The sequence below is a fragment of the Clinocottus analis genome, unplaced genomic scaffold (assembly GCF_023055335.1).
Source record: "Clinocottus analis isolate CAN_PGR_092001 unplaced genomic scaffold, fCliAna1.0.p SCAF_6, whole genome shotgun sequence".
Taxonomy (NCBI): Eukaryota; Metazoa; Chordata; class Actinopteri; order Perciformes; family Cottidae; genus Clinocottus; species Clinocottus analis.
In genome coordinates, this window is record NW_027176218.1 from 18,571,740 (window position 1) to 18,596,084 (window position 24,345).

General features: G+C 43.6%; 1 protein-coding gene across 2 annotated transcripts; it reads left to right on the forward strand.

The window, feature by feature from the left end:
• The first annotated feature begins 480 nt into the window (after nucleotides 1–480).
• Nucleotides 481–22,953, forward strand: siah1 (siah E3 ubiquitin protein ligase 1). Of its 2 annotated transcripts, none has more exons than XM_068603584.1 (5): nucleotides 481–620; nucleotides 15,702–15,758; nucleotides 19,253–19,434; nucleotides 20,228–20,524; nucleotides 20,818–22,953. In XM_068603584.1, the coding sequence occupies exons 2-5, from the start codon at nucleotides 15,749–15,751 to the stop codon at nucleotides 21,187–21,189; spliced, it is 861 nt and encodes a 286-aa protein (XP_068459685.1). In that variant the 5' UTR covers nucleotides 481–620; nucleotides 15,702–15,748; the 3' UTR covers nucleotides 21,190–22,953. The 2 variants fall into 2 exon arrangements, with proteins under 2 accessions (XP_068459685.1, XP_068459684.1); XM_068603583.1 differs by lacking the exon at nucleotides 481–620 and adding an exon at nucleotides 10,916–12,370.
• The last annotated feature ends 1,392 nt before the right edge of the window (nucleotides 22,954–24,345 follow it).

A 24,345-nucleotide genomic window follows, 5' to 3' on the forward strand; every position in this document is an offset into this window, starting at 1 on the left:
ACATGCGTTTTTTGTGTGTGTGTTGTTTTTTTTCATTATCATGAATTGGAATGAAGTCAAACATGAGAAAGTAATTAAACGTAGACAGCACTGCTGACTTCCAATTTCTATGGTGTGTGTGTGTGTGTGTGTGTGTGTGTGTGTGTGTGTGTGTGTGTGTGTGTGTGTGTGCGTGTGTGTGAGTGTGTGTGTGTATGTGTGTGTGTGTGCGTGTTTCCGTGCGTGTGTGCGTTTGGTCATGCATGCGTGCATATATTTGGCCTTGGGTGGGATTATTTATGAAATAATCTATAATCTTTTTTGTATAAAAAATGATCAAAACAATATCAAAGTAGGAAACTCAGTGCGTGGCAGATATTTGTGCATGTATTTTTTGTTTGTTATTTGTCCATTTGGACCAATATGTACAATGTGCGATTCGTGCAGAGCGCGTTCCCGCGACAAACTTCAACAACTGTGCGCGCTCTGGAGCGGCTGGTACTTAAAGCCTGGCGTCTCGTCTCTGTTACAGGAGCAGTGTGAATATATATACATCCAACTAACAAATGAAAGACGACTAGGAGGGATCCCGCAGCTAGCACTCATTTAATTGCAGTGAGCTGAAGGATATTTTGTCCGAGGTAAGCGGGTGTGCCGTGGCGAGCGAAACGTCGGCTTTTCGAGCGTAGTGTGTGTTGGTGGGAAAACAACAGCCCTGTGTAGCAGACGTTAGCTTCCTCCATTAGCGCGATGCTAATGTTGGCTGTTGGCTAGCTGTGCTTGGAGCTGGGGGGAAAGCTAGCTAGCCGTGGCGGTAGCTCAGCTTGTTTACTGGTCGTGACGCTTCGAAATGCACACTTCTCTGTGGTTTTCAGTCGTTTGGCAAGCCTGCGGAGCGACCGTGGTTGCCTAAGGCCCCCGGTGCTGTGCACGGGGAAAACGATGAAGGTGTCGGTTCCTCTGCTTGTTCGCACACTTGCTAAGCTAACAAGTCACCAATTTGGCTAGCTAGTATGCTATGGGCCACTGCTTTACGGCAAGCAGAGGCCTTGTGTGTCTGTAACGGTTGACGCTAGCTCGGCTCTGCCGTTGTCCGACTTGCCAGACACACAGGGCCATTTTGCTTTCTAAGCGGGTTAGTTCAGGTCAACAGAAACCCACCACGGCGTTGTTTAGCCGTCGCAAAGTTACCGGCATAACCGGGTTTCGAGGCTGCTGTCGAGGAGGGAGGTGATGACTAATGTGTACTCAAAGTAACGACTGCAGCTGCTGTCAGAGATCCACCTGGACTGGTGTGTGCGTGTGCGAGAGGTGGTGGGGGTCTCAAAGAGGAGGACGGGTGAATGTCAGCTTTCGCTTGTTGTTGTTCCTGTGACGGTTCCGATCGACTTTATTACGCGCTCGTCCTATCTGTGCATTGCGAGTGCAACAGATGAGCAGGTCGCGTTCATGTTTTGTGCTACCATAAACACATATGTGCTAACTATGCTGTCACTATCAAAACAAATGGTCTCTCTATGTGACCTCGTGTTTACCTTACCAAAGTCAAGTAATGCAGCCCCATTGATGATCACTGTTTTGTTTTGTTGTTGTTCCTAAAGTCTGCTGCTCTGGATAGGATGGCGGCGCTATGATGGGAATAACCTACTTTTAAAGCATTCAGGACAGGGACAAGGTCTAGTCGTTTAGGGCCACGCTGTGAATCAGCAGTTTGGTAACTTTTTTAAAGTGATACCATTGTTTTCATCATGCAAAAGCTTCAGATGCATGAATGCAACAACATGAAAGGTACACATTTGTGTGTATTTTCTTATAAGTTTGTTTGACAGCTTCCATTCGTGGAGTAATAGTCTGACACATTATACAGAGACATATCTGAGAGCTAATTTCCATTATTGTTTTCTTCACGCTTTGGAATATTGCATATTGTATCACTTTAAATGTGTGATTGTGTTATAAGTCATAGCACAGGCTGATGAGCCTGGTTGGTTGATGTTTTGAATCATCGATTGATGAACATGCATGTCGGGATTGTAATGTTTTAAGGGCAAGGGAGATGCAGGATGTGGTCTTCACTGACCAAGATAGACGACTCGGCAAGTGCAGACACAGGTTTTTTTTTTCATCTCATCAATGGAAATTACATCAATCCTGTCATATTTTACGAATGCATAAAAGCTGTGCTGTCTTTAACCAAGCAGCTTGTCAGAGAACAACTTTACAGTTAAGACGACTCCAGAGGTAAGCTCTGCTAACTAATTTCCTGGGTAAGACCCTGTGTGAGAGTTGACTATCGTCAAACTGTAAATAAAGAACCTTGATGTCACCCCTATATTGCTGGTACCATTGCAACTAGCAATAGCACTGCAATTATGCTTTAATTAATAACTACTTGTAGCACATTTAATGGCTTGGGTGGGAGATATTAAAGCATCTCTTTGGATATTTTGATTGGACATAAAGTCTATTTCACCGTCTCATTTAAAAAAAAAAAAAACTTTGCCTTTTCATTGCTAAGCTTATTGACAAACTTTATTGTCAGTCCAAAAAAATATAATGGGAAAAATGTATTTTGCACATTTGTTATATTGATGAGAGAAAAGCTTAGGTTTTGGTCGTTTTATTTTCCACGGTGAGATAACGCAGCAGCAGAGTCTCATGTCCTGTGCAAGGGTGTCAGGATACCAAAAATTCAGTAGTCGGTACAAATACCAGTAAAATAACACAATTTTCGATACCACAATAAAAAGATTTGATGTATTTGAACTTGAAACATGACCTTCTTTATTAAAATATTTGAAAAATAGCAAAAGACATACACAGGATGTGCAATACAGCATAGCACAACATAATAAAGTGCACTCAGCTTCCGAAGCATCACGGCCGCGGCATTTTTTTTTTTTTTTCCGCAAACTTATGTTTCGGCATGGCTGCAGATGTCATGTGCTGTTGTAAACAATGCAACTAGTGGATTTAGCAAGGTGCGCAGTGTTGTCAAATTGGAGGTGGCGAAGTATTGTATCAAAGGCTCAAAATGGTTGTATTTGGAGGATAATTATCGTGCATCTGGCAACAATGAGATCGGTCGACCAATGACAGTTCTTTCTGCAGTCGGAGCTCGCGCAAGAAGGTGGAACATGAGGGAGATACCATTTCCAAAACTTGTAAGGGCGTAATACCTAGTTTGTGAAAGACCTAGCGAAACACAAATATCCAACGAGGCAAAATCCCAGACGTTTTTGGAATCCCTACCGAGTGCATTTTTCAGGTCTCGAAAAGAGGACGTGTGTGCATATGTGTGTGTGTAAGGGGTGTCACGGTACCAAAATGCAGTAGTCGGTGCCAATACCAGTAAAATAACACAATTCTCAATACCAATTTTGATACCACAATAAAAAAATGTATTCTATGTACTTGAACTTAAAAGATAAACTTAAAATATTTAAAAAAACACCCGACACTTCAATCAAAGTTTTAGTTTACTTTCCAGAATTAGCTAAGAAGTGAGTCCTCCCGCCTCATTTTCATCTGTTGAGAGTTGCGCATGCCCAGAACTGATGGTGACTGGGTCCGCCCACCTACTGTCAGAAATAAATCTTCCATAGCAATGCGGCGTTCTGCTAGGACAGTCGGTGCACAAAACTGTCTGCATTTGCTTCAAAATGATCAGTTTTCTCTTAAGAAGTTAATGTCAACAGTTTCTTTCATTGTGCACCGATTTTCCAGAGATAGCTGTTGCTAAAGTTCCACTAATGTTCACCACCTCCACTGGTGAACATTGGAGCTGGCGTGTACAAGCCACGCCAGCTCGGTAGGCTTGGCGTGCAGTTCCTCAGCACGCGGTGGGACGATCGCTGCAGCCGCAGTTGCATCTTTGCTTTCTGAATGTAAACGTTGACTGGAACACTGAAGCGTATACTGCCCCATCAGTTCCAGAAGAGGCACAGCACCAATACCAACAGGTATCGATGCTCACGGTACTTAAAAAAAAATAGGCATCGTTGGTGTTTTGATATTTTAGTATCGAAAAGGTACCGTAAGTATCGGTTCTCGTGACGTCCCTAGTCCTGTGCATGATTTAAACACCAAATATAAAGATTAAGATTTAATTAATTTAAGCTCAAGACAGGCTTGAGAGCTGCATGATATTGATGAGGGAAATGGTGGTCCCATTCAACTTGTTATGTCCTGTCAGGTAGTTTATTCCATCAATCCTAGTTCTAAACCAAAATTGATTGTTTGACATAAAATCAACACCAGTGATGCTGGTATATATGTATACTAATTTATAAGCAAAAAGCACATGCATACAGGCATAAAAATAAATTGTCTTTTGCTGAGTTTGCGCTGCTCTGTACAGTGTTGGTTGGCTGTGATGCAGCAGCGGAGATGAACCTGCTTTGACCTCAGGTTACTCTGTAGCTTTTAGATAGGCCTAGTCGTTTGGTAATGTAGCCACCGCGTCAGTTTTCATGTGTGTTTTATAATGTTAAACACAAACGTACGTCAGTGTCAACTGCAGCTGACAACCCGACTTAGAGAAGAGAAGTCCGGACCCTCCGCGACGGGGGCTGTTACCGTCCCGGACCCAGCGGGACGGGGGCTGTCCGGGACGGGGGGCTGTTACCGTCCCGGACCCGGCGGGACGGGGCTGTTACCGTCCCGGACCCGGCGGAACGCGGGTTTGTTACCGTCCCGGACCCGGCGGGACGGGGGCTGTTACCGTCCCGGACCCGGCGCTGTTACTGGACCCGGACAAGGCGCGACCGGCGTTGTTAACGTCTCGGACCCGGCGCAACGAGGGCCATTACCGGCATCTCAACCTCATACCGGCGGCCAAGCGGTTTCAGACCCACCTCGTTACCGGCCTCACACAGCCCCTTTTCTTTTTTTTTCCTCCGCAGAGTTTAGAAATGCAAATACGCTTAAATTCAGCGGGAAAACAAAACCACAAGTCCACAGTTATAAACGTATTTGTAATAAACAAAACTAAGATACGCATATAATCAACGTATTTGTAATATGTCAAACATCGACGTAATCAGGAAGCTGCTTTTCACTGGTTTTTCTTGGAGGGATAGATTGAGTCCATTTAAGAACCCGAACATGTCGGCCAAATACGCCAACTTACAAAGCCACTTAAAGTCACAGAATTGCTCTGACAGTTCAAACCAGGAGTTCACAAAAAATGTCCTGACTTTGTCACGCAGTTCAAAAGTCTGGTGAGCACCTTACCAGTAAAGCCACCGGACTTCAGTTTGCAGGAGAAGCTGCCGGTAGTCGCTTCCCATCTCTGTGCATAGTATGGCAAACGGGTGCAGTGGACGACTTTTGATTAAATTTACTGTTCCCACTGCTTCATCCAACACCGCCTTTAATTCCGCAGGCATCGTCTTTGTTGCCAGTGTAAGCTATTGTATTGTGTTTCCGATGCTTTTATTTTACAGGAAGAAAATGGAAGAAGAGGTGCAGAGAAATGTTGGTGGTGAAAAAGGGGAGACGTTAATAAAGAAGTTGCCGGCTTGGCTGACGGACGATCGTGTTATTATTTTATTAATACCACACAGTATATGCGTAAAAAGAACCCTCTGTTACACCAGTAAAAGAATAATGCGTAATTTAAATCATTACTATTTTTAAATTAATATAAAACTTTTCAAAATTAAAAACATTTTATTTATTTATAAATGACCTCTCCTCTATAGGTTTGGTGTATTGATTCAACCTAAACATAGATCTTAAGCTTCCGATAACGGTGTCCCTCACATCATTTTGAACCTGCTGGATATTTCTTGCTCAAGTGCACTTTTGTCGGCGTTGTTAACGTACACATGACTGATTTGGTAGTAGAAGAGCTCCAACCTACTCATATTTAGTAAAAGAAGAAGAAATCACACTTCTAGTAAAGAAACGTTGGAACACCATTAGGGCTTTCAGGCGATATTGAGCTGGTGTGTGTTTTTTTTCCTTTCGGCATACATTGTTTTATTTTACTGTACTGGTACAACATCAGCAGCACGTGCAGTGTATCGAGCTCTGCTCCTCTCAGGAGAATGACAGCTGTTCCTGCCGTGCTGATCGGGTGTGTTTTGTGTTTGAGAAAGATAGTGACGGTGACTCATTGGCTCTGCATCAGTGAGGTAACTCTAGATGTGTTACAAATGCCAAAGGGAAACCCTGCTAGCGTGCATGTGTGAGGCTTTTTGTGTGTGTTTTGTAGAGTTGGGGTTTGTCTCTGCCTGATATCGCAGCTCTTCGTGAAAACGAGATTCACAGTTACTGTTGTTTTTTTCGTGCTGTGGAAAACATGTGACTGCCAAAGCAGACTACATTACTTAAGTTAGCCACTTAAGGAAAACGTTTGCTAGTTGTCTATATCATTCAGCGATTTAAACATGTATACACTTTTTTAATTCAAGGCCAAGGTGGGATGCGTCACACATTCCATGTGATATTCCTCTTGGCTAAGAAAACTGTCCTTCACATGATGCTCTTGACAAAAATTGCAACAAGGGATTACAGTTAGGGTTGCAAATGGGCGTAAAGTTTCCGGTAAATTTCTGTAAAGTTTCCACGGTAATTTTGGCTCGGAATTTTGAAGAAAAAAATCTGGTAAGGTTTTTTTGCAAAAGCATATAACAGGGAACTTAAATGTAGTTGAGAACAAGACTATGCACGCCGAGCTCCGGTGGACCCTGTTGGGAACATTGTCTGCCAGAAATATAAATATAAACATAAAACGTTCTGTTGTTATTTGAACGTCTTTGTCATCAGTGTTGCGTCTGAACGTTTCAGCCCGATGCCTGGCAGGTGTGAGAGCGTTGAGTTGCGTGGAGGCCAAGAGCGGTATTGCAGACAGAGATTTAATTAAAGCTCGCAACATATTGAAAAAAATAACTGAACTTGTTCATTTTTTGGAGTTGTGAACTTAGTTCAAATTTTTTCAATTATGAACTGAACTAGTTGATGTAGATCACCACCTCCACATTTAAACCTGAAAGGATTCAGGGAAAAACACTAAAGAAAGAAATTTTGTGTTGGGGTGGTGATCATACGGAATACACCTTTTTTTCAAGTTCAAGTTTTCGTTGTTTAATGAAAGAATAAAGTTTGACTCACAAAATGTCAAAAATGTCATTTTTAAAAGTTGTATGCATGTCTGCTTATGACAAGGTAAATACAGTTAATTTACCCCAAAATTTCCAGTTTATTCCTGTTAATTCCCGTATATTCCCATTTATTTCAGTTAATTCCTGTGGAAAGTTTCCAAGTTTGAATATTCCCGGAATTTTGGCAACCCAATAAATCCTAGTTACTAATGAAGTTGTCATTCAACCAGTTCCCAAAGTCTGCACTAAAGCAAGCAGGTCTGGTCTTTTTAAAGAGGCCTACGAACAACTTAAGAACTAATCCAAAACTCATCCTTTTTTCTCCATGAACATCCAAAAATCTTGTACCCAACTCAAAGTACTTGTTTTTTGTCTTTATCTCAGAGTACTTCATAAAACAAACATCAGGACCGAACCACAATGAATTTCAACTGCAGACTAAACAAACCTGAATTGAGAAAATGTGGGAAACAATTGGCACTTCCTGATGCACTGCCTTATGTTTGTTTGTAAGTGGTTTCCTCTGATACCGTACCTCGCTCTGAGCCAGACGTGAGTACCTCATTAAAAGTGAATTGACTCTTAACAGTTACATTTACGCGCGCGTGCGTACACACACACACACCCCCACCCACCACCACCACCCCCAGTGGTGGTGGTCCGTGGTGTTGGCCATTAGGCCAGTTGTAATCGCAGCAAAAAAAAAGTGTCACAGACCGCCACACTCTTACAGTCGGCTCCACCACGAGCATACGGTGCGAGGAGACCGACCGCTCCACATAGAGAGAAGAAAAAAAAGAAGACGCCGTGAGCAAGGTGCGCATCATGCACGCCGCCCCTCACTTTTATTGTGCAACGGGGTTTCAGATACCCTCTGACTCACGCGTGCGTTAGGCTCCTTGTCCGTGTTTCGAGATGGGTCGGCTGGGTTACCGACATTGCAGCAGATCCCTGACGCCCTTTACGTGGGCCGATCCCCGCTCGATCGGCACAGGCTCTCTAGCACGCGACCAGAGCTGACATGCCACCTTCGGCCCGAGCCTTTCCAAACCGACCTAGAGCCGGTAGTGGCGCACTACAATGGAGGAAATGCACCCGATTAGGGGCAGCACAGCAAAAGGAGAGTGTAACCCGTCGGGTCAACAAAAATGCATGTTGTCCACATCTATCAACAAAACCGCCACTCTGACCCTGCACAGTGCAGACATGACATTACAGCACAGCTGCGCAGGCAGCGACCCGCATCAAGGAGAGGCTGCGGGTAGAAACACCAGCACCCCCAAGTAACAACAGCGCTATGGCTAGTTTATGATTTAAATACGACTGCAAATGTAAAAAAAAACTAACAATCATCATTTCACTCACCAGACGCAGGTAAACGTCTGTGGGAAAGGCGTCATCAAAAACCTGAGATTCTAGCTTCTAGGTTTTGACAGGCTTAAGGCTGATTTATAGTCGGGTTTTACGCAGAGACGCAAGACACGCATGGACCCCCTTGCGTAGTCAAATCAGCCATTTTGCGTGCATCACCCAAAATTTCTGACTATCCGTCAAAGCTACGAGAGCCATTCGCAGCCCGCAAGGCTGTTATTGGTCTGCTAACCACATCTTTTCTGAGTCTCGCATTTCCAGTTTCATAGCATAATACCGCTGTTTTTAAAAGCCATAGCAGGAACACGAACAACGAATCCCGTTGAACGTTTGGCTGAAGCGGTCCACGAATATGAGCATTTATATAACCCGTCTGACGGAGTATAAGAACACGCAGGTGGCCGTAAATTCCTGGAGAGAGATATCAGTGAACGTCGGTGTGCTGGTCGACTCTACTGCCGTTGCGCCACCTACTGTTCTGGCGTATGAAAAACGCACGGGCACTATAAACCAAAACGAGTCCGTCGATCCAACATTGTGGCCAGCCGCAGTTGTAGTTACAAGAGTATAATTCGCCCTTTTTAGAAGGCCCTGACAGTAGCTGCTCAATGAGAACATAAGCTAATAGGGAAAAATAATTATAATATATAGGTAGTGCATTTGTGAAAAGCAATTACATTATAAAATAGATTAGATAATTTAAAAAAAATCTTATTTAAAAAAAATATATATATATATACACATACACACATACAGTAATATAGTAATATCATCAAAACTTAATTGATGTAGTCCTTGTGCTCAAATGCAGTAGTGTGGCCTCAATAGCCCTCCTGTAGTGTGATAAGTTGCCCAAGTTGCTTGTTGATGGACCCCGAAAGCTGCGGATAATTGAGGTGATGGTGCACTTTGGTGTGGACGTACATACGTCCTTCTCTTACTGCTGTAAAAAATGAGTCTACTGTATACAAATAAACTTGATAATAAAAGGAACATGGTGTAAGTTTACCAAGTAATCAATATGCTAGCTAATGACAGTGTTAGGAAAGTGCACCTTCTACATGAACTAGTTCAGTTCATAATTCAAAATGTTAAACTAAGTTTACAGCCCCAACTAGTTCAGTTTTTGTTTTTTTTAATATGTTGCGAGCTATAATTTTAATCTCTATCTGTCTGCAATACCGTTCTTGGCCTCTATGCAACTCGGCGCTCTCAATTGCCAGGCATAGGGTAAACGTTCAGATGCAACACTGATGACAAAGACGTTCAAAAACAGAACGTTTTTATATTTACGTTTATGTTTCTGGAAGACAATGTTCCCAACCAGCTGCATTCAGGGTCCAGCTGAGATAGGTGTGTATAGTCTTGTTCTCAACTACATTTAAGTTCCCTGTTATATGCTTTTGCAAAAAAACTCAGGCACATTTTTTTTCTTCGAAATTCCCAAGCCTAAATTCCTGTGGAAACTTTCCAGAATTTACCGGAAAATTTCCACCTCTTTGCAACTACACTTATGACCCTCTATAAGTGTGTGTTAGTGTCTGTATCTGCCCTCTGCCTGTCTTCTCTCTTTTCTTCTTCTTTTGCTGTGTTCAGGACTCTTCTGAGCATCAGCACTAGGAACCCGTGTGGGCGTGTGACCCCGAGCCAATAAGCGGGGTGTGCGGTCTTTTCTCCTTACCATGTCAAGCATTGCCACTTTGTCACGCCCCTGGACTTACCGAGGCTCGGCGCATGTGGCCCTCTTTAGCGTGCATTACAAAGTGGTGGAACGCAGGTCGTTAGATCGTTGTGTTTTTTTCGTGTGCAGCTGTGTGTATTTGTTTCCTCTAAGAATGCACTGATACACCTTTTTTATTTTCATTCGGACATAGTACAAGTACTTACTTTTAAGTACCTAAAAATGCCATTAAGGTGTGACTTTGTAAAGGAGCACATACTTGTATACAAGAGCACAAAGTGTTCCTATGGTTGCTTTGAAGATGCACCCCATTGATTAATTTAACTTTTTCTTTCTGAGGGAGCATGTCCCATAGAGGGAAACACCGAGACCGATACTGAACGAACACCAATACCAATATTAGGGAATACAAAATGTCCATTCATTCAGCCTCAGGAAAAAGAGGGAAAGTATGTGATGGCTAGCCTGTATGCTCGAAGCTAGCTATAATGTTATCGTCTGTTGACAAACTCTGGCTCCCAGTAATATTGTGGTTTTACTTTGGATTCTTTTCCTGGCTAGCTTAGTTTTGTTTTGTGTTTTAGAGTGTGAGGAGTCTTGTGTTGTCTTCTTGTTTTGATCTGCAAATGTCAAAACTCGATGGTAACACACACTACACTTCCAAGTTATAACTGCTTTTTTAATTTTTATTTCTTCATTCATAAAGTGAATCGTGCACTTAAATGTGATAATTACATCTATTGCATTGTGGCTATAGTAAATAGAAGAGCCGAATGTAAAGGAAGCACGTAAGTGAGGTATGGTGTCAGTGAGGGCAGCTGGTGGTGCAGCCTCCAGCCAGAATAGGCTGAAATATGACACTTGCACAACCTCAGAGCCGGGAGGGGGAGAGACAGAGAGGGCGAATGTCCACCGTCGAGAAAAAATGCATAAAAACTATGCTGGTTTAGGGCAGGAAAGTGTGGGGCAGCCTGACCAAGATTAAGAGATACCAACATAAAAGTAAAATGTAGCGAGGCAAATAAAATGAGTAAGAATTGAGTTATGGTCTGTGTGAACGAAATCAGTTGTGGAGAAGAAGGGGTTATGTGCTTGGCTGGAGCTGCCGGGAGAGGGGAAGGGTGTGAGTGAGCATGCTCTGATTGGACTAACATTGGATGATGGTTTAGCTTCTCTCTGTCCTACACAGAAACACACACCCAGCAGCAGTGACACCTACCACACTCCATGGGACAGAAAGAACATGGCTTGAATTAAAGAAATGCAGACGAGAGAAAAAACGAGGAGGAAAAAAAAGGTCAGAACGGAGAGTTACTTTGTTTGGGACTTTCCCTCATTTTTCTTCTCTCGCGAGCTGCACTGCCCCCTCTCCTTCCACCGGGACGGCAAGAGAGAGAGCAGCGCTTTGTTTTCCAAATCGGCCAAAGGATTGTTCTTTCAGCGACCTTTTTTTTAAAATTGTATTTGCGCCATACACTATTTGTTTCTCATAGATACTAGCCCTTCTCTTTTGCTGTGGGAATTGAGCTTTTTCTGCTGGAAACCTGCACATTTTGGACCATGATGTTGGAAGAGGATGTACCTTTCTGAAGCTGCGTTTGAAGTAGCATCAAACAGACCCTGAAGACCTGGCACTGGGGAAAGACAAAGGTGGAACTTTTGTGAAAGGATAGTCATCCAGTGTCAAAGACAATCGACAGTGACTTGGCTAAAACCATCTAATGTTGTCATTCCTATTGGGTGATTGGGAGGGGCCAGGGAGTGGCAGGTTGAACACACACTGACAAGCTGCCTGCACACTTTTGACTACAGTTGCAAGGCTTTCAGTGCCACGGACCTACACATTGGCGCTGTGGTGTTCTGCTCTCGTCTCGTTCTCTCTTGGGCTGTTATTTTTCAGGGTGTTGGGCATCTCTGCTGGACACAGCCCTTGTGCTTTTGTAACCGCTTTCCCCGGACCCTCGTGAGCTTATGCTTCCCAAATGGGGAAGCGGAAGGAAGAAATGTGATCCCCTATTTTGTGGTGTGCTCTGGGCAGCGACAGCGGCGCTGTTTCCATGGAAAAGGCCAGAGAAATATGGTGACGAGGGGCTGCATGATTGCTCTACCCCTATGTCTTTGGTCCAAATGAAATCCAAGCCAGCTAGCGTAACACTGCAAGCTCCGCCCTGGAATTCCTGGTTCAGACTCTTCTCATGTGTAGCCTCCAGGAGCGTGCACAGGACTAAAGGTGAACAGGCTTTTAAAAAGATCATGCTTACGAATGCCTCTTTCTCCCTCATTGGCCTCCTCTGTTATCTGCTGCAGTCATTGTAGCTGCAGCTGAGGCGTTTTGTGAAATGCTGTGAATTCCTGCGCTCAGTCCAGCTGTTGATGAATTGATACTTTTGTGTACAAGAAGCTTGTATAACAAATTGTGTGTGCTGTGTGTTGTGACGAACTGCTTGTTGAATGGCACAGAAGAAGCTTTGAACACGTGTGCCTGTGTGCATTGTGAATTAAATGAGTCTGAGTGTATGAACACTGCGTGTGCGTGAGAGAGACACTGAGAAAAGAGTGGGCTCAGAGTTGAGAACAAAGAATGTCATGTTTGTGTTGAAGCCCAGCTTGTTTTCTGCCTCCCCCTCTGCTCGTGCTCCGTTCGTCTGTCTCCTGTCTCTTTCTCCCGGCGTCTTACATATCCTCTTTCCTGTAGCCTTATCTTTGCTACACTTGCTTTCTTGCTACTTGTTTCTTTCCATGTTGTGTCTTTATTCTTTTTTTTCCTCACTTTTCTCGGCTTTAGTCTATAATTGACTATCTTGGTATTTTGTGACTTAAAAAATAAAAAGACATATTATCCTTTTTTTTTTATCCATTTGGCGTGCTGAAGGCATTGTATTTGCAGTGTTTTCCTAGAGTTTGAATGTGTAATTTAGTTTGGTTTCTATTTTACCAAAGTGAGCACTTGCTGCAGGTTAACTGGAATACCCAAAGCAAACTGTAAAGCATTTTTAATTTGTGCTTTTTAGATGGTTTGGTGTTAAACCTGGCAATAAACTATCCCTCTGCTCTGAAACCCACCGATACTTTGCACATTGAAAGAAATCGGATTCCTACTTCTGAAATGGAGATCTGTATAAAATGGGATTAGGCCTGTGACATTAACTACTTTTGTTGGTCAGTATATTGCCCCAGAATAAATTGCTAACCTATATTGAAATAAGATTTTGCGCCGCTTTGCCCCAATTCTTATAGTTCAATTCTTATTCGTATTCTTGTAGGGAAAACCTGCTCTTCTGCCATCATGTTTTCATTCTCATGTTAACGCAATGAGCAGTATGTCAGCACAACGTTAAGTTGATAACGTAATGATCCTGAGGGTTCCTTGATGGTGCTTGATTAAAAAGAAATGTAAATGCATCCAAACCAATCTCACTTTCCCTCCCTTACATATGCTTTTATGTGTGCTGCTCTACATCACAACTAAAGTGGCACCATTTACATGCACTCAATAATCCAATTATGCAATCAAGATGTAAATGCGTGCGCATGTAAACCTAAAGACAGGTTTTACTCTCTGGAATCATTCAGCCTGTTAAAAGTGGACGTAATGAGATTCTTTCCTAAGGCACTTGTTAGTAAACCAATGCAAAAATGTATTTAAAAGTTTATCTGAAGCTCCTCTAAATTAGATCAATCTGTGCATATCTTTCAAAGTTAAAAACATTTAAGTGTAAGTTACCCTCTGGACAGTGTTTATTCGTTGGGCTGCAGTGGAGAGACACTTCTTCCTTCTGACCGACTGTCGTTCACAGATTAATATCCAGTGATTGACAAGATTGCATGCAGGGTTGCTGCAACAATTGCCAATGCACAACTGGGTTGAATCCATTTCTCACCGGTTGCAGTCGGTCTGGTGGAGTTGGCGGCCACGGATTTGCTGACGTCGCGGTGGACACATGACAGCCACTTTCCCTGGTTAGTCGCCGCTGTAGCAATTAGTTTAGCTGCAAGGTTGTCAGCTGTGCGCCTGTCATTCTGTTGATATTGGCTTTTTAATAAAAATATAGCTTATACAAAAGCATTTCTCCTTTTAGAAAAAAATGAAATAAAAACATTCCCGACTTTATAGCGCAGCTTGAATCACAGGATGTTTTTGTAGCCTTGAGATGGTTGATAAGAGATGAAAGAATGGAGGAGCTGTGCCTTTTCACTGCAACATCTTTGGCATGTGTTGGCAAGCAGTTAGTCTGCCACCTGTGGCGCATAAAGCAGAAAACAATCTGCTTTCGAGTTGGATTGAGCAAATATGCCTTCTTTTTTTCTAAAAGTTGCTGAAATGGAAAGTCTGTGAATATATTTCCATGTTGAGGCATACTCCAGACAAAAAAGAGTGCTGACAGTGTATAATGTTTACATGGGCTCCACCTTACTTGCATTGCTGGCTCAGTCGTGTTTCCTGCTCCATTTTTCTTGCAACAAATTGAGTTCCAAAGACGTTAAGGTACACACTGTTTTGGAAAATATACTTTGTCTGATGTGTTTGCTTGGTGTGCTTTTTTTTAAATCAGTGTATGTCATTAGGTTTCATGTCCGAACCTTGTTAAATCGATCTTATACTGTGGACTGGACTATACGTATGCTTTTATGACTCGGCCAGATTCTGAATAATAGCTTATCACACTTCAGAAGTGATCTCTAATCCCGATACAGGTGTTTCGCGGCTCCGTTACGATTGTTGGAAGTAGTGTAGACACTTTTTTTCTTTCTTTTTTTAGGTCATAAAGGAATATCTGTTTTATTTCTTTCAGTAGAGGGATTCAGGGGCTGCGGAAGTGGTAATGGGCATTGAGCCGAGTGTGCTAAAGCACGGCAAATTACCACTGCACGTTTGAAGTTGCTGTTTTGAACAGCAGACGTGGAATATCCTGCGGTCAGGATGACATAGTCTTTGGCTCATGGTAGCTTATGTGGTGAAAAAGTTCTGAAGGAGCGTATCTGCTGTTCGGTCACTTCTGGAAAGTGACGCGTCAGCATAATACGATCCTGGCACAGCAATTAGGAGCCACAAAATGTAACGCACGGATGTAGCTTCATCGTCTTTATGAAATATGAATGAACGGTGCTGGGAAACCAGCGTGGACCCAACAGACGACGTAACAGCAGGCTGATCTTAGAAGTCTGGTCTAATGCACGTTGCATTAGCGGGCGCAGTAAGTGGCTTAAAGGCCTTGAATGAGTGTTATATGAGAATGCACAAGATAGGCAGTGACTTTCCCAGTCTCTTATGGCCTGTCGCCATGGCAGAGATGACAACCATAAACATTAGACTTGTGTCATCATCTTTCCTATCATCATTTATCATGTCAGAAATAACAGAACCAGGTCATCATCACTCTGTGGGGAACTTAACATCTTCATTCACCGGCGCATTTAGCTAATTTGTGACCTCACAATTCTTGTGAGTTTACTGTTGCAGTGTTTTTTGTATTTGGTATAATTCCCAGCGATTGTATTCTAGCTTTTGTTACTTAATGTCATGTTTGTTTACACTTTTTTTTCTTTTTCTCTCTTTTCAGAGGTCCCCACATTTCAAGAGAAGAAGAAAGCCTTATTTGGAAATCTTATGGACGAAGGTTGGTATTTGTTTGTCAGGTTTTAAGTTTTCCACGGCTGTGTTGGACAGTAATGCTACCAGCAGCTTTTTTTCTGTTTGTGTTCGCTCTTCTTTCCGTCGTCATCATTCCCCTCACCTCCTGACACGAAGCAGCGTTGCGCTCATTGTGTGCTCTCTGTCTGGTTAGCTGACTCACTCTTTGTCCCCCTTCCCCCACCCTCAGCCCCTCTGAACACATGCTTTCAGCGCCTCCTTTCGCTCACCTTCTGTTGACTGTATTTCATTTTGTTATCAAGGTCCCCGGGACATGTATTGTTTCTAATGAGCTGCTGGTTCTCCTCCATGTCCACAAACACAGAACCACGTGGACTGGAAATTCAGACTGTAAAAGGCTTTTTGTTGATAGCACCTGCTATCAACAAATGTTTACTGGTCCATGCGGGTCCTTTACTCGTTTCTTTATCTTGGCAGTGTCTCTTCTTAGCTCCCCACCCAATGTGCAACTCAACAAGTGATACTTGTTTATTCCCCCAGTTGCTCTCTTTAGCAGGGCTTGCTGCTACTTGGTGTGGATGTATGTGCTGCCAAACTAGCTATTGTAGCAGATGTGAGCCAGGAAATAATTGTTTCAGAAGCACTGTACTGCGTAAACGCCAACAATTCAGCATCTCTGTCTTCCTCAGCCAAACAGATGCAATGTGTGAAGCAAATTCTTCGCCTTATGTGCAACAGTAAAAATTGATGACGGATAAGCTCCTCTTTTTTTCTTTTTTTTTTACATTTGAGATCATAATATCATACAGTTGAATTTAAACAGTATGTTAATTCTCTCTTACAGGGACTTGGTGTGGCAGCTCAAATGTTTCTAAACTCTGAGACTGTTAAACTGGCCCCCTTTCCTGGCCTCCAGTGTTGTTCTATTTCAGTAGGGTATGTTTAGCTGTACAGTTGTTCTGCTGACTGAGCTGCAGCCTGTATTCTTCATGTTGTAATAACTGCAACTCATTTGTGTCCTCGAGGCAACTTTCGACTGATTTAAGACAAAATGGCTTCGATGGTTAGATACTAAGTTTCCAAAGTATCAATGTGTAACCCCATAAAAGAAACTATTATTAACCCATTTAAAAAAAATATACCTTGAATTTGGAATGTCTGTATAAAGCTTCCCATCTACAGCAAATTACTTAGTGCTACCAATTCTGTTCGCAGCGGTGTCTGCGAACTGTATTGGTAAGTTAAAAACGGCCAATACAAAGCCATGGTGTTGGTTATTCCAATCCTGCATGCTAGCTGACCGTGGCCTTGGCCGAGCTGAATGTCCCGAGCTAATTTGGTCCCACTGCTCATAGCGCTCATACTAGCATGCTAGCCATGCAAGCCAGCTAAGAAGTTCTATTAATAGCTGCCAAGGCATTTACTCCACCACAGCACATGAGTTTACAAGCCGGCGGACACAGTTACAGCTAGCTAATACGCTCCCTCATTAGGGCCAGTCGGTACCTCTGCAGATAGGCCTTTACCCAAACAGATGCACTTTCAAGAAGTGACCCGCCTGCTACCATTGCTGCCTGCTACCAAGCTAGATGTTTAAAAATAGAAAACAAAAAGGAAGCTTATGCAAGTACGGATGACGTAGATAAAAGCAGCACTTTTGGTTGAAGGGTGAACCTAAAACCTTCTGGGAGTAGTCCAAAGTGTCAACATGAAATCATCAATCACTTAAATGTGAAGGTTTGCGCCTCAATATGAGCACCATAACAAACTACTTATTTTATGGTACAGAGTTTAGAAAACTAAAACTGACCTAAATGCTTTACGATTTAAAGTAAATATGATAAATAATGACTTTCAATCTCCATACAGCTCCTCATAGACATGCAAAGACCACCTATGATGTTCTTCAACTCCCGTCGCATCCTCTATTTAACACTGGAATTTTTTTTTAATGAGCAGCTGGGATTGATAAATTGAGCAGCCATTACTGATCTTTGACCTGTGGGTGTTATATTTCCCAGCTGTTGAACTGTCTGTGTATGTATTGCAGCCTGTCTCACAACCTGATTGCCCTTTTTTTGTTTTGTCTCTGACTCCCACTCATGCTATCTCCTCTCCTGGCCAACATTTTTCTCACCTCCATTCTGTCCCTCCCCCCGTGCTGCATATGTCTGGGGGAAGGGCTATAAGAACGATGAACTTTGCCAGGTAGCAGGGTGGGTGTAGAGACAGGCATGCACAGTCATCCCACCTCAAACCTTGTACTGCCCAGAAAAGACTTAACAGGTGAAACGTTCACTTTATCCGCCTCCCCTTCCCTTAAAAAAAAAAAAAACAGCAAAACTGCTCTTTGCTTATTTGCTTCCTTTGCCTTCCTCCATATTCCTCTGAATCCACTCTCTATGTACCATCTTCCTATTTTTTTAAAAAAATTTTTAGGTCTTTCACTGCTGTATTAACCCTGTATGAATCCAAATGTCTCATTCCCTTTCCCACCCCCCTTCATCCCTTCAGTCCTTATCGCATACCTATTCTCCCGCCCATAATTTCCACGCTTATCCTCCCCGCTCTACAGGCCGCCCCATACTTAAACATAAACCTGTTACCAAGGCAACTGCTCAGCACGAGAGGAAACAGCGCACACACACCACATCTGATTTCACTTTATTGTCTAGTGGTTCTTTTTTTTCTTCTTTCTTTTTACGTATATGTGACCAAGAGAGTGTGTGTCGCTCTGACTTGTTGCTGTGGCAATAATAAACATGTTGCACATGGAAAGCTCAAACTCCGGAGAAGCTGACGGAAACGTTCAGAGTAATGAAGTGTTCACTGTTCATTCCTCACATCGTGGCATGGAAAGATGGTACCGCCCCCCGCCCCCCCTCTCCCAAAAAAGGGAGTGCAGATGCTCCAAATGAAATCCACATGCCTGTAGTTACCAGTGTCTTAACTCCCAAAGGCAACAGCCAAATGAAGCACTGTGGTTACAGATGTAACGCAGCATACTAGTCACTCAAAAAGGAAAGCATGGTAGGATTACAATCTACAGATTCTGAGTGGGCAACCACACCAATAGCCTCTTTAAAGTGAGTCTTTGTTTTGTATGATCGATTCCTACACAATTTATCTGGAACGTAGTTGTCCGACAAAAGACACATTTAATCACCGCTAGTGGATGCTTCATTCTGTCGATGGCTGAGCTTGCACTATATGGCCAACACACACGAGGGATTCTGCCTCTATTGCTGCAAGAGTGGCGAAGCACAGTGAGTGTCATGTACAAGATAAGTTTGCCCAAAATGTAGTTAAAAAAATAAATAAATAAATCAGCGAGGAGAACTCAGTCAGCCGCAGCCAGGGAGCGAGAGATCAGATGTGCTTTAAGGAAGTTAAAAAGGGAGGTCTAGAAAACTGGCCTGCTTCTCTCTTCTACAAAGACTTTGTACCTCTGATATCGTACTATAGAATGTTCTGAAAGCTTTAACATGGTGCGTTTTCCTCCTCCCTTCCTTTTGTCAGAAATGAGTCGCCAGACTGCCACCGCGCTCCCCACAGGAACCTCCAAGTGCCCACCCTCCCAGCGCGTGCCCACCCTGTCAGGCACCACCGCCTCCAACAGCGACCTGGCCAGCCTGTTCGAGTGTCCCGTCTGCTTCGACTATGTCCTGCCCCCCATTCTGCAGTGCCAGTCTGGACACCTGGTACGTGCTGTCCGGCCAGGAAACCACCCAGAGCCGGTGGTTGTGTGCCATGCGTTTTTTAGATGTCACAATAATTTAAAGTCAACTGAAATGGTGTGTTAATGTCCTAAACTGGTTTGTTCTTGAGTAAGCAAAGCGGTTCAGACTTCAAGCGTTTAAGAAACTATTGAGTCATCTTTAAAGGGGAGCTACAGATTTTCACAGCTCATTGCCAAAATTCATGGACAGACCAGACTCCGGTTGGCTAATAACACATTTATATTATACATTCGAAGGCTGTCCTTTGGAACATTTTCTTCCGAGTATGACGCATCTCGACCCATAAAGAACATTTAAGAGAGATTATGATAACCAGTCTTGGGTGGTTAAGCCCCAAATCAACTCGCAGTTTGGGGGAGTTTTTTCTTGCCCCCATCACATTTTACACTCCGTGACCTGATTTTCACTGTAATATATAGGTTCTGCACCGGCACATCCATGGCTTTGAAGAACAGATAACTCGGTACGCAGTATAACCATTACCATGCCATGAATCCTAAAAGAGAAAAGTTGAATTTCTTTGATTTATTACACTCAACTCTATGGATCGAACATGTTTCCAAGTGTCTGCAGGTGTTACCAGTGTAGGACATTTATATAGCTCTGTGTTTATATACATTTTTCACAATTTTATTATTACATTTTTACAACCTCTTCTTGCACCTCACTGCACTATGTTTAGCAGCTTACTGTTGACGTTTCGTGGATTTTTTACACGTGAGCTAACTAACTTGTGTTCCGTGTCCCTCTCCAGGTGTGCTCCAACTGCCGGCCCAAGCTCACCTGCTGCCCCACCTGCCGAGGCCCCCTGGGCTCCATCAGGAACCTCGCCATGGAAAAGGTGGCCAACTCTGTCCTCTTCCCCTGCAAGTATGCCTCATCGGGCTGCGAAGTCACCCTGCCCCACACCGACAAGACGGAGCACGAAGAGCTGTGCGAGTTCCGGCCGTACTCGTGCCCCTGCCCCGGCGCCTCCTGCAAGTGGCAGGGCTCCCTAGATGCCGTCATGCCTCATCTGATGCATCAGCACAAGTCCATCACCACACTGCAGGTCAGTAATTGACTGGTCTCCTCGGCTGCTTTTGTGAACTACGAGGGTACACTGATGTTTGTTCACGTTTTGTGGAACGTCATCTCCACATTTGTCCTTATGACATCACCGCATTTGCCGGTGCTTAATAAGCGAGCTGTGTCTATAGGCATACATGTCTACAAGATAAATAATGGAAACTATTTCAAATCTGCTGCTTTGGGGAAAAAGCTGCTACCACTACTTTCGATTTAAAAAGTATATTAATAAGCAGTCGACATGGTGTGTTTGTCTGTGTGTGTCCGTGTGTCCAGGGGGAGGACATTGTGTTTCTGGCCACGGACATCAACCTGCCGGGCGCGGTGGACTGGGTAATGATGCAGTCCTGCTTTGGCTTCCACTTCATGCTCGTCCTGGAGAAGCAGGAGAAGTACGACGGCCACCAGCAGTTCTTTGCCATCGTTCAGCTCATCGGGACCCGCAAGCAGGCCGAGAACTTTGCGTACCGGCTGGAGCTCAACGGCCACAGACGCCGCCTGACCTGGGAGGCCACGCCGCGCTCCATCCACGAGGGCATCGCCACAGCCATCATGAACAGCGACTGCTTGGTGTTCGACACATCCATCGCACAGCTGTTCGCGGAGAACGGCAACCTGGGCATCAACGTGACCATCTCCATGTGCTAAGAGCTTTCAGGAGAAGATGGTCAAAAAATTACAGATTGTCAGGGGGCTTTTTTTTTTTTTTTTATACGGGGAGCCAGGGGGGGTCAAATCCGTTGTGACCTTACAGCGCACCAACCCCACCTCCCTCCTCTCTGCCTCACCCCTTGAGACGTGGAACTGGACTGATCAGACAGCCGTGGATGCCCAGGGGGTGGGTGGGATGGATGGATGGATGAGTGGATGGATGAGTGGAGGAGTGGATTAACACATGGACAGGACTGTGTACACATGCACACACACACACACACACACACACACACACACACACACACACACACACACACACACACACACACACACACACACACACACACAAGCGAGACTCGTGCACCCACTTGCGGTCTCGCCCTGTCTTGGTCATAAAAAACACAGGCACAAACTAAAAGGCTGTTTCAGGCAAACTCGTCTCAAGTGATTTTCCCACCACTTCATTTTAGTGTCTCTTTTTCTTCTCTTCCCTCAGTCATCCTCAGACATTTCAGACACTGCGGCTTTGCCCTGGTGGCTACACACTGGGACACCTCACGCTATATTTCAACACGGACTCCCGGTCAGTGCTAGCCAGCTATCTAGCGCCCCCTCTTCCTCCAATTCCCTACTGTTTGTAATCCACCTCAGACCTCCTGCTCCTGGGTTGACGACATGGCCGCAGTCACCAGGTTGGGTGTGGTCTTCAGCTTGAACAGGAACCCAGAGCTCCGTATTGTTACCTGTGACTGACGTGGATATCGATGTCTGCAGACTGGAACCCAGAACTGCGGACGCTTAGTCGCGTCCAGGATGGCAGTTGTTCAACAGAACATTCGTAAGGGGCTCATCCGGTCCACATCGGGCCCACCCAAGGCTAAAGAATGAGCATCGGGCGTTCTTTAAATAGTTGACTGTCGTCGTTGATAGTTTATTAGAACAGACTTTGCGCTCGTACTGTATGGATTTAGGAAAGCTCTCAGCTAAAACAGCCCTGGATGTTTTCTTTTTTTATTATTTTCATGGAGTCCCACACCCAAAACACACACCATTCATTACAGACAGTGTGTGCCGTTGTAATAGTGGATGAATTGAGTGTGTGTCAGAGCATTTTTCACTGCGTTATTAGAGGGGGGTCTTTTGCTTCTTTCTCAAGTCTTTCTTTTTAATTATTTTAGTTTTTGTATGAGAGCAGAGAACTCCTGATTTGCGTGTATGTGTGTTTGTGTGTGTGCGTGCGAGATGGACTCATTTTCTCCCTTTTCTTTTCCGCTCTTCTTTCGTTTGTTCTCTGCCTCCGTCTCGCTCCGTCTGCCAGTGTCGGCCTCAACCACTGATTGACTGATCACCCAACCAGGAATGAGGGACAGTTTCTACCGTTACATGTTGCTATTGTTATTATTAAATGGAGATTATCATAATTATCTTATTTTGTAATGACTTTTAAAAAGAGAAATGAAAAGGCAGTTGTAAAACTTGTGGCTAAACTTCAATGTTTGTAGTTAAAGCAAGTTGTGTTTTCCTTCTGAAGGTTTGTCTATCCAAGTTAGATTGTTTTCCCTTATCTATTTGTCTCTCTGTCCTCTTGTTTGTGTGGTAAGTCCTTTTCTTTTTTTTGTCTACAAGTGGGAGGTCAAGCCAATCATCTCTCCCTTTCTCTTCATGTGGAGTCTCAGTAATGTTGCTGCTCTCCCTCAACTCCTTTACTTTTTTCTGTTTTAATTTGTCATTAAATAAATCTATCTTTTTCATACCTGGTGCCTTTTTCTTTTTTCCTTTTACCATAATTACAATTCTGATGAGTACCAATTTATTTGTCCGTATACTTAATGGAGTTTTTGACAACTCGTAGCTCCACAGGGCATCTTTTTCATATTTGCATTAGTAAAGTTCTAAACAGTCCCTGTAAGATCCTCAGCTCATTGTCTCGGACATTTCGTATATTGAACTTGACAAAGCTATCTCGCATTAAGGTCAAATTGAGTGGAAGTCTTTTTCTGGCTTTGGATCAAATCGCATGAGCTTCCTCAGCAGAGTGAGTTTGCCTTCTAGATGTTTTAAAAAATGTAGAGAAAACAATCCATCTTCTCCATGCTTGCTTAAAATTGCGCTTCAAATTTAATTTTCATAACAGATGGGTAATGAAACTGATCTACAATCAAAAAAAAAATTATGTTATTGTCTCTCGCTTCTGTTCAGCCAGGTGAAAGGTCAAGGAACATGCTGCCATGGTAATAAGGTGAGGAACGACATGTGTCATCCTGCGAATATTAAATATATTTTAATTTTCTGTAGAAAATGCTGTCTGTGTCTTTATTACCTAGAGGGGGGGGGGAGCTCCTCTCCACGCATCGGTCCGCCTCCAACGTTGATTTTGTCAACTAGGTGTTGGATGTAGGGAGAACGTGGTGAAGATGCAAATGCGTGTGTCTCTGACGGGTCCCTGTCCGCTTGCAGGTTGCACAGTTATCTGTCACTGGAAGTAAGAGAAGGATTTGTATGTAACCTCTACAATTTAAGTATTAATTTTGGCTGATATTTGTACCGTTGGAAAGACTAACCAGGGTGTTTTTGTTGAGTTTTTGTCCAATTTGAATGAAGCATTTTTGAAGACTTATTAACAAGGTCCCAGTTCCTGAAAGGATGCAAGTTTCCCCTTTTTAATAACTAGCTGTAACCGGCAGCCGGTTGGTTCAACTTGGTCTAAGAATTGCTTACCTGGCCCTGTGAAGGTAACAATCAATTCAAATGGATTCATGTTTGTTTAATATGCACAAAAACAAGTCAACCAGTGAAAATCCGATTGTTTGATGTAAACGTTTATTTGGGGTATTCTCATCTTAAAGTATTAATTATTAATCGTAACATGCAACATGATTTGCTGTGTAATACAAATCCTGATATATTTGTCCAAATCTCCCCACAGTCCCCTTTCCACACCTCAAATCAGCGGTTACGAGAGCACAGTGTGAGGATGCTGTGTTGTGTGCAGTGGGCATGCTGCCAGTATGTGAGCCCACCACAAGGGCCTCTGGGTCGTACATTAATGTCCGCAGCTCACTGGAGGAGAAACATGTGCTTGCGGTGAGGCTGAATGTTGAATCAAGAGGGCTAATAGTCTGATTTGACTGAGACTAGGTGTGTGTGTGT

Coding starts and splice junctions, on each gene's coding strand:
- siah1 (XM_068603583.1), top strand. CDS start 12,112: ATGCTTCCCAAATGGGGAAGCGGAAGGAAGAAATGTGATCCCCTATTT. Junction 12,371..15,701: donor GAGCGTGCACAGGACTAAAG/GTGAACAGGCTT, acceptor CTCTCTTTTCAG/AGGTCCCCACATTTCAAGAG. Junction 19,435..20,227: donor AGTGCCAGTCTGGACACCTG/GTACGTGCTGTC, acceptor GTCCCTCTCCAG/GTGTGCTCCAACTGCCGGCC.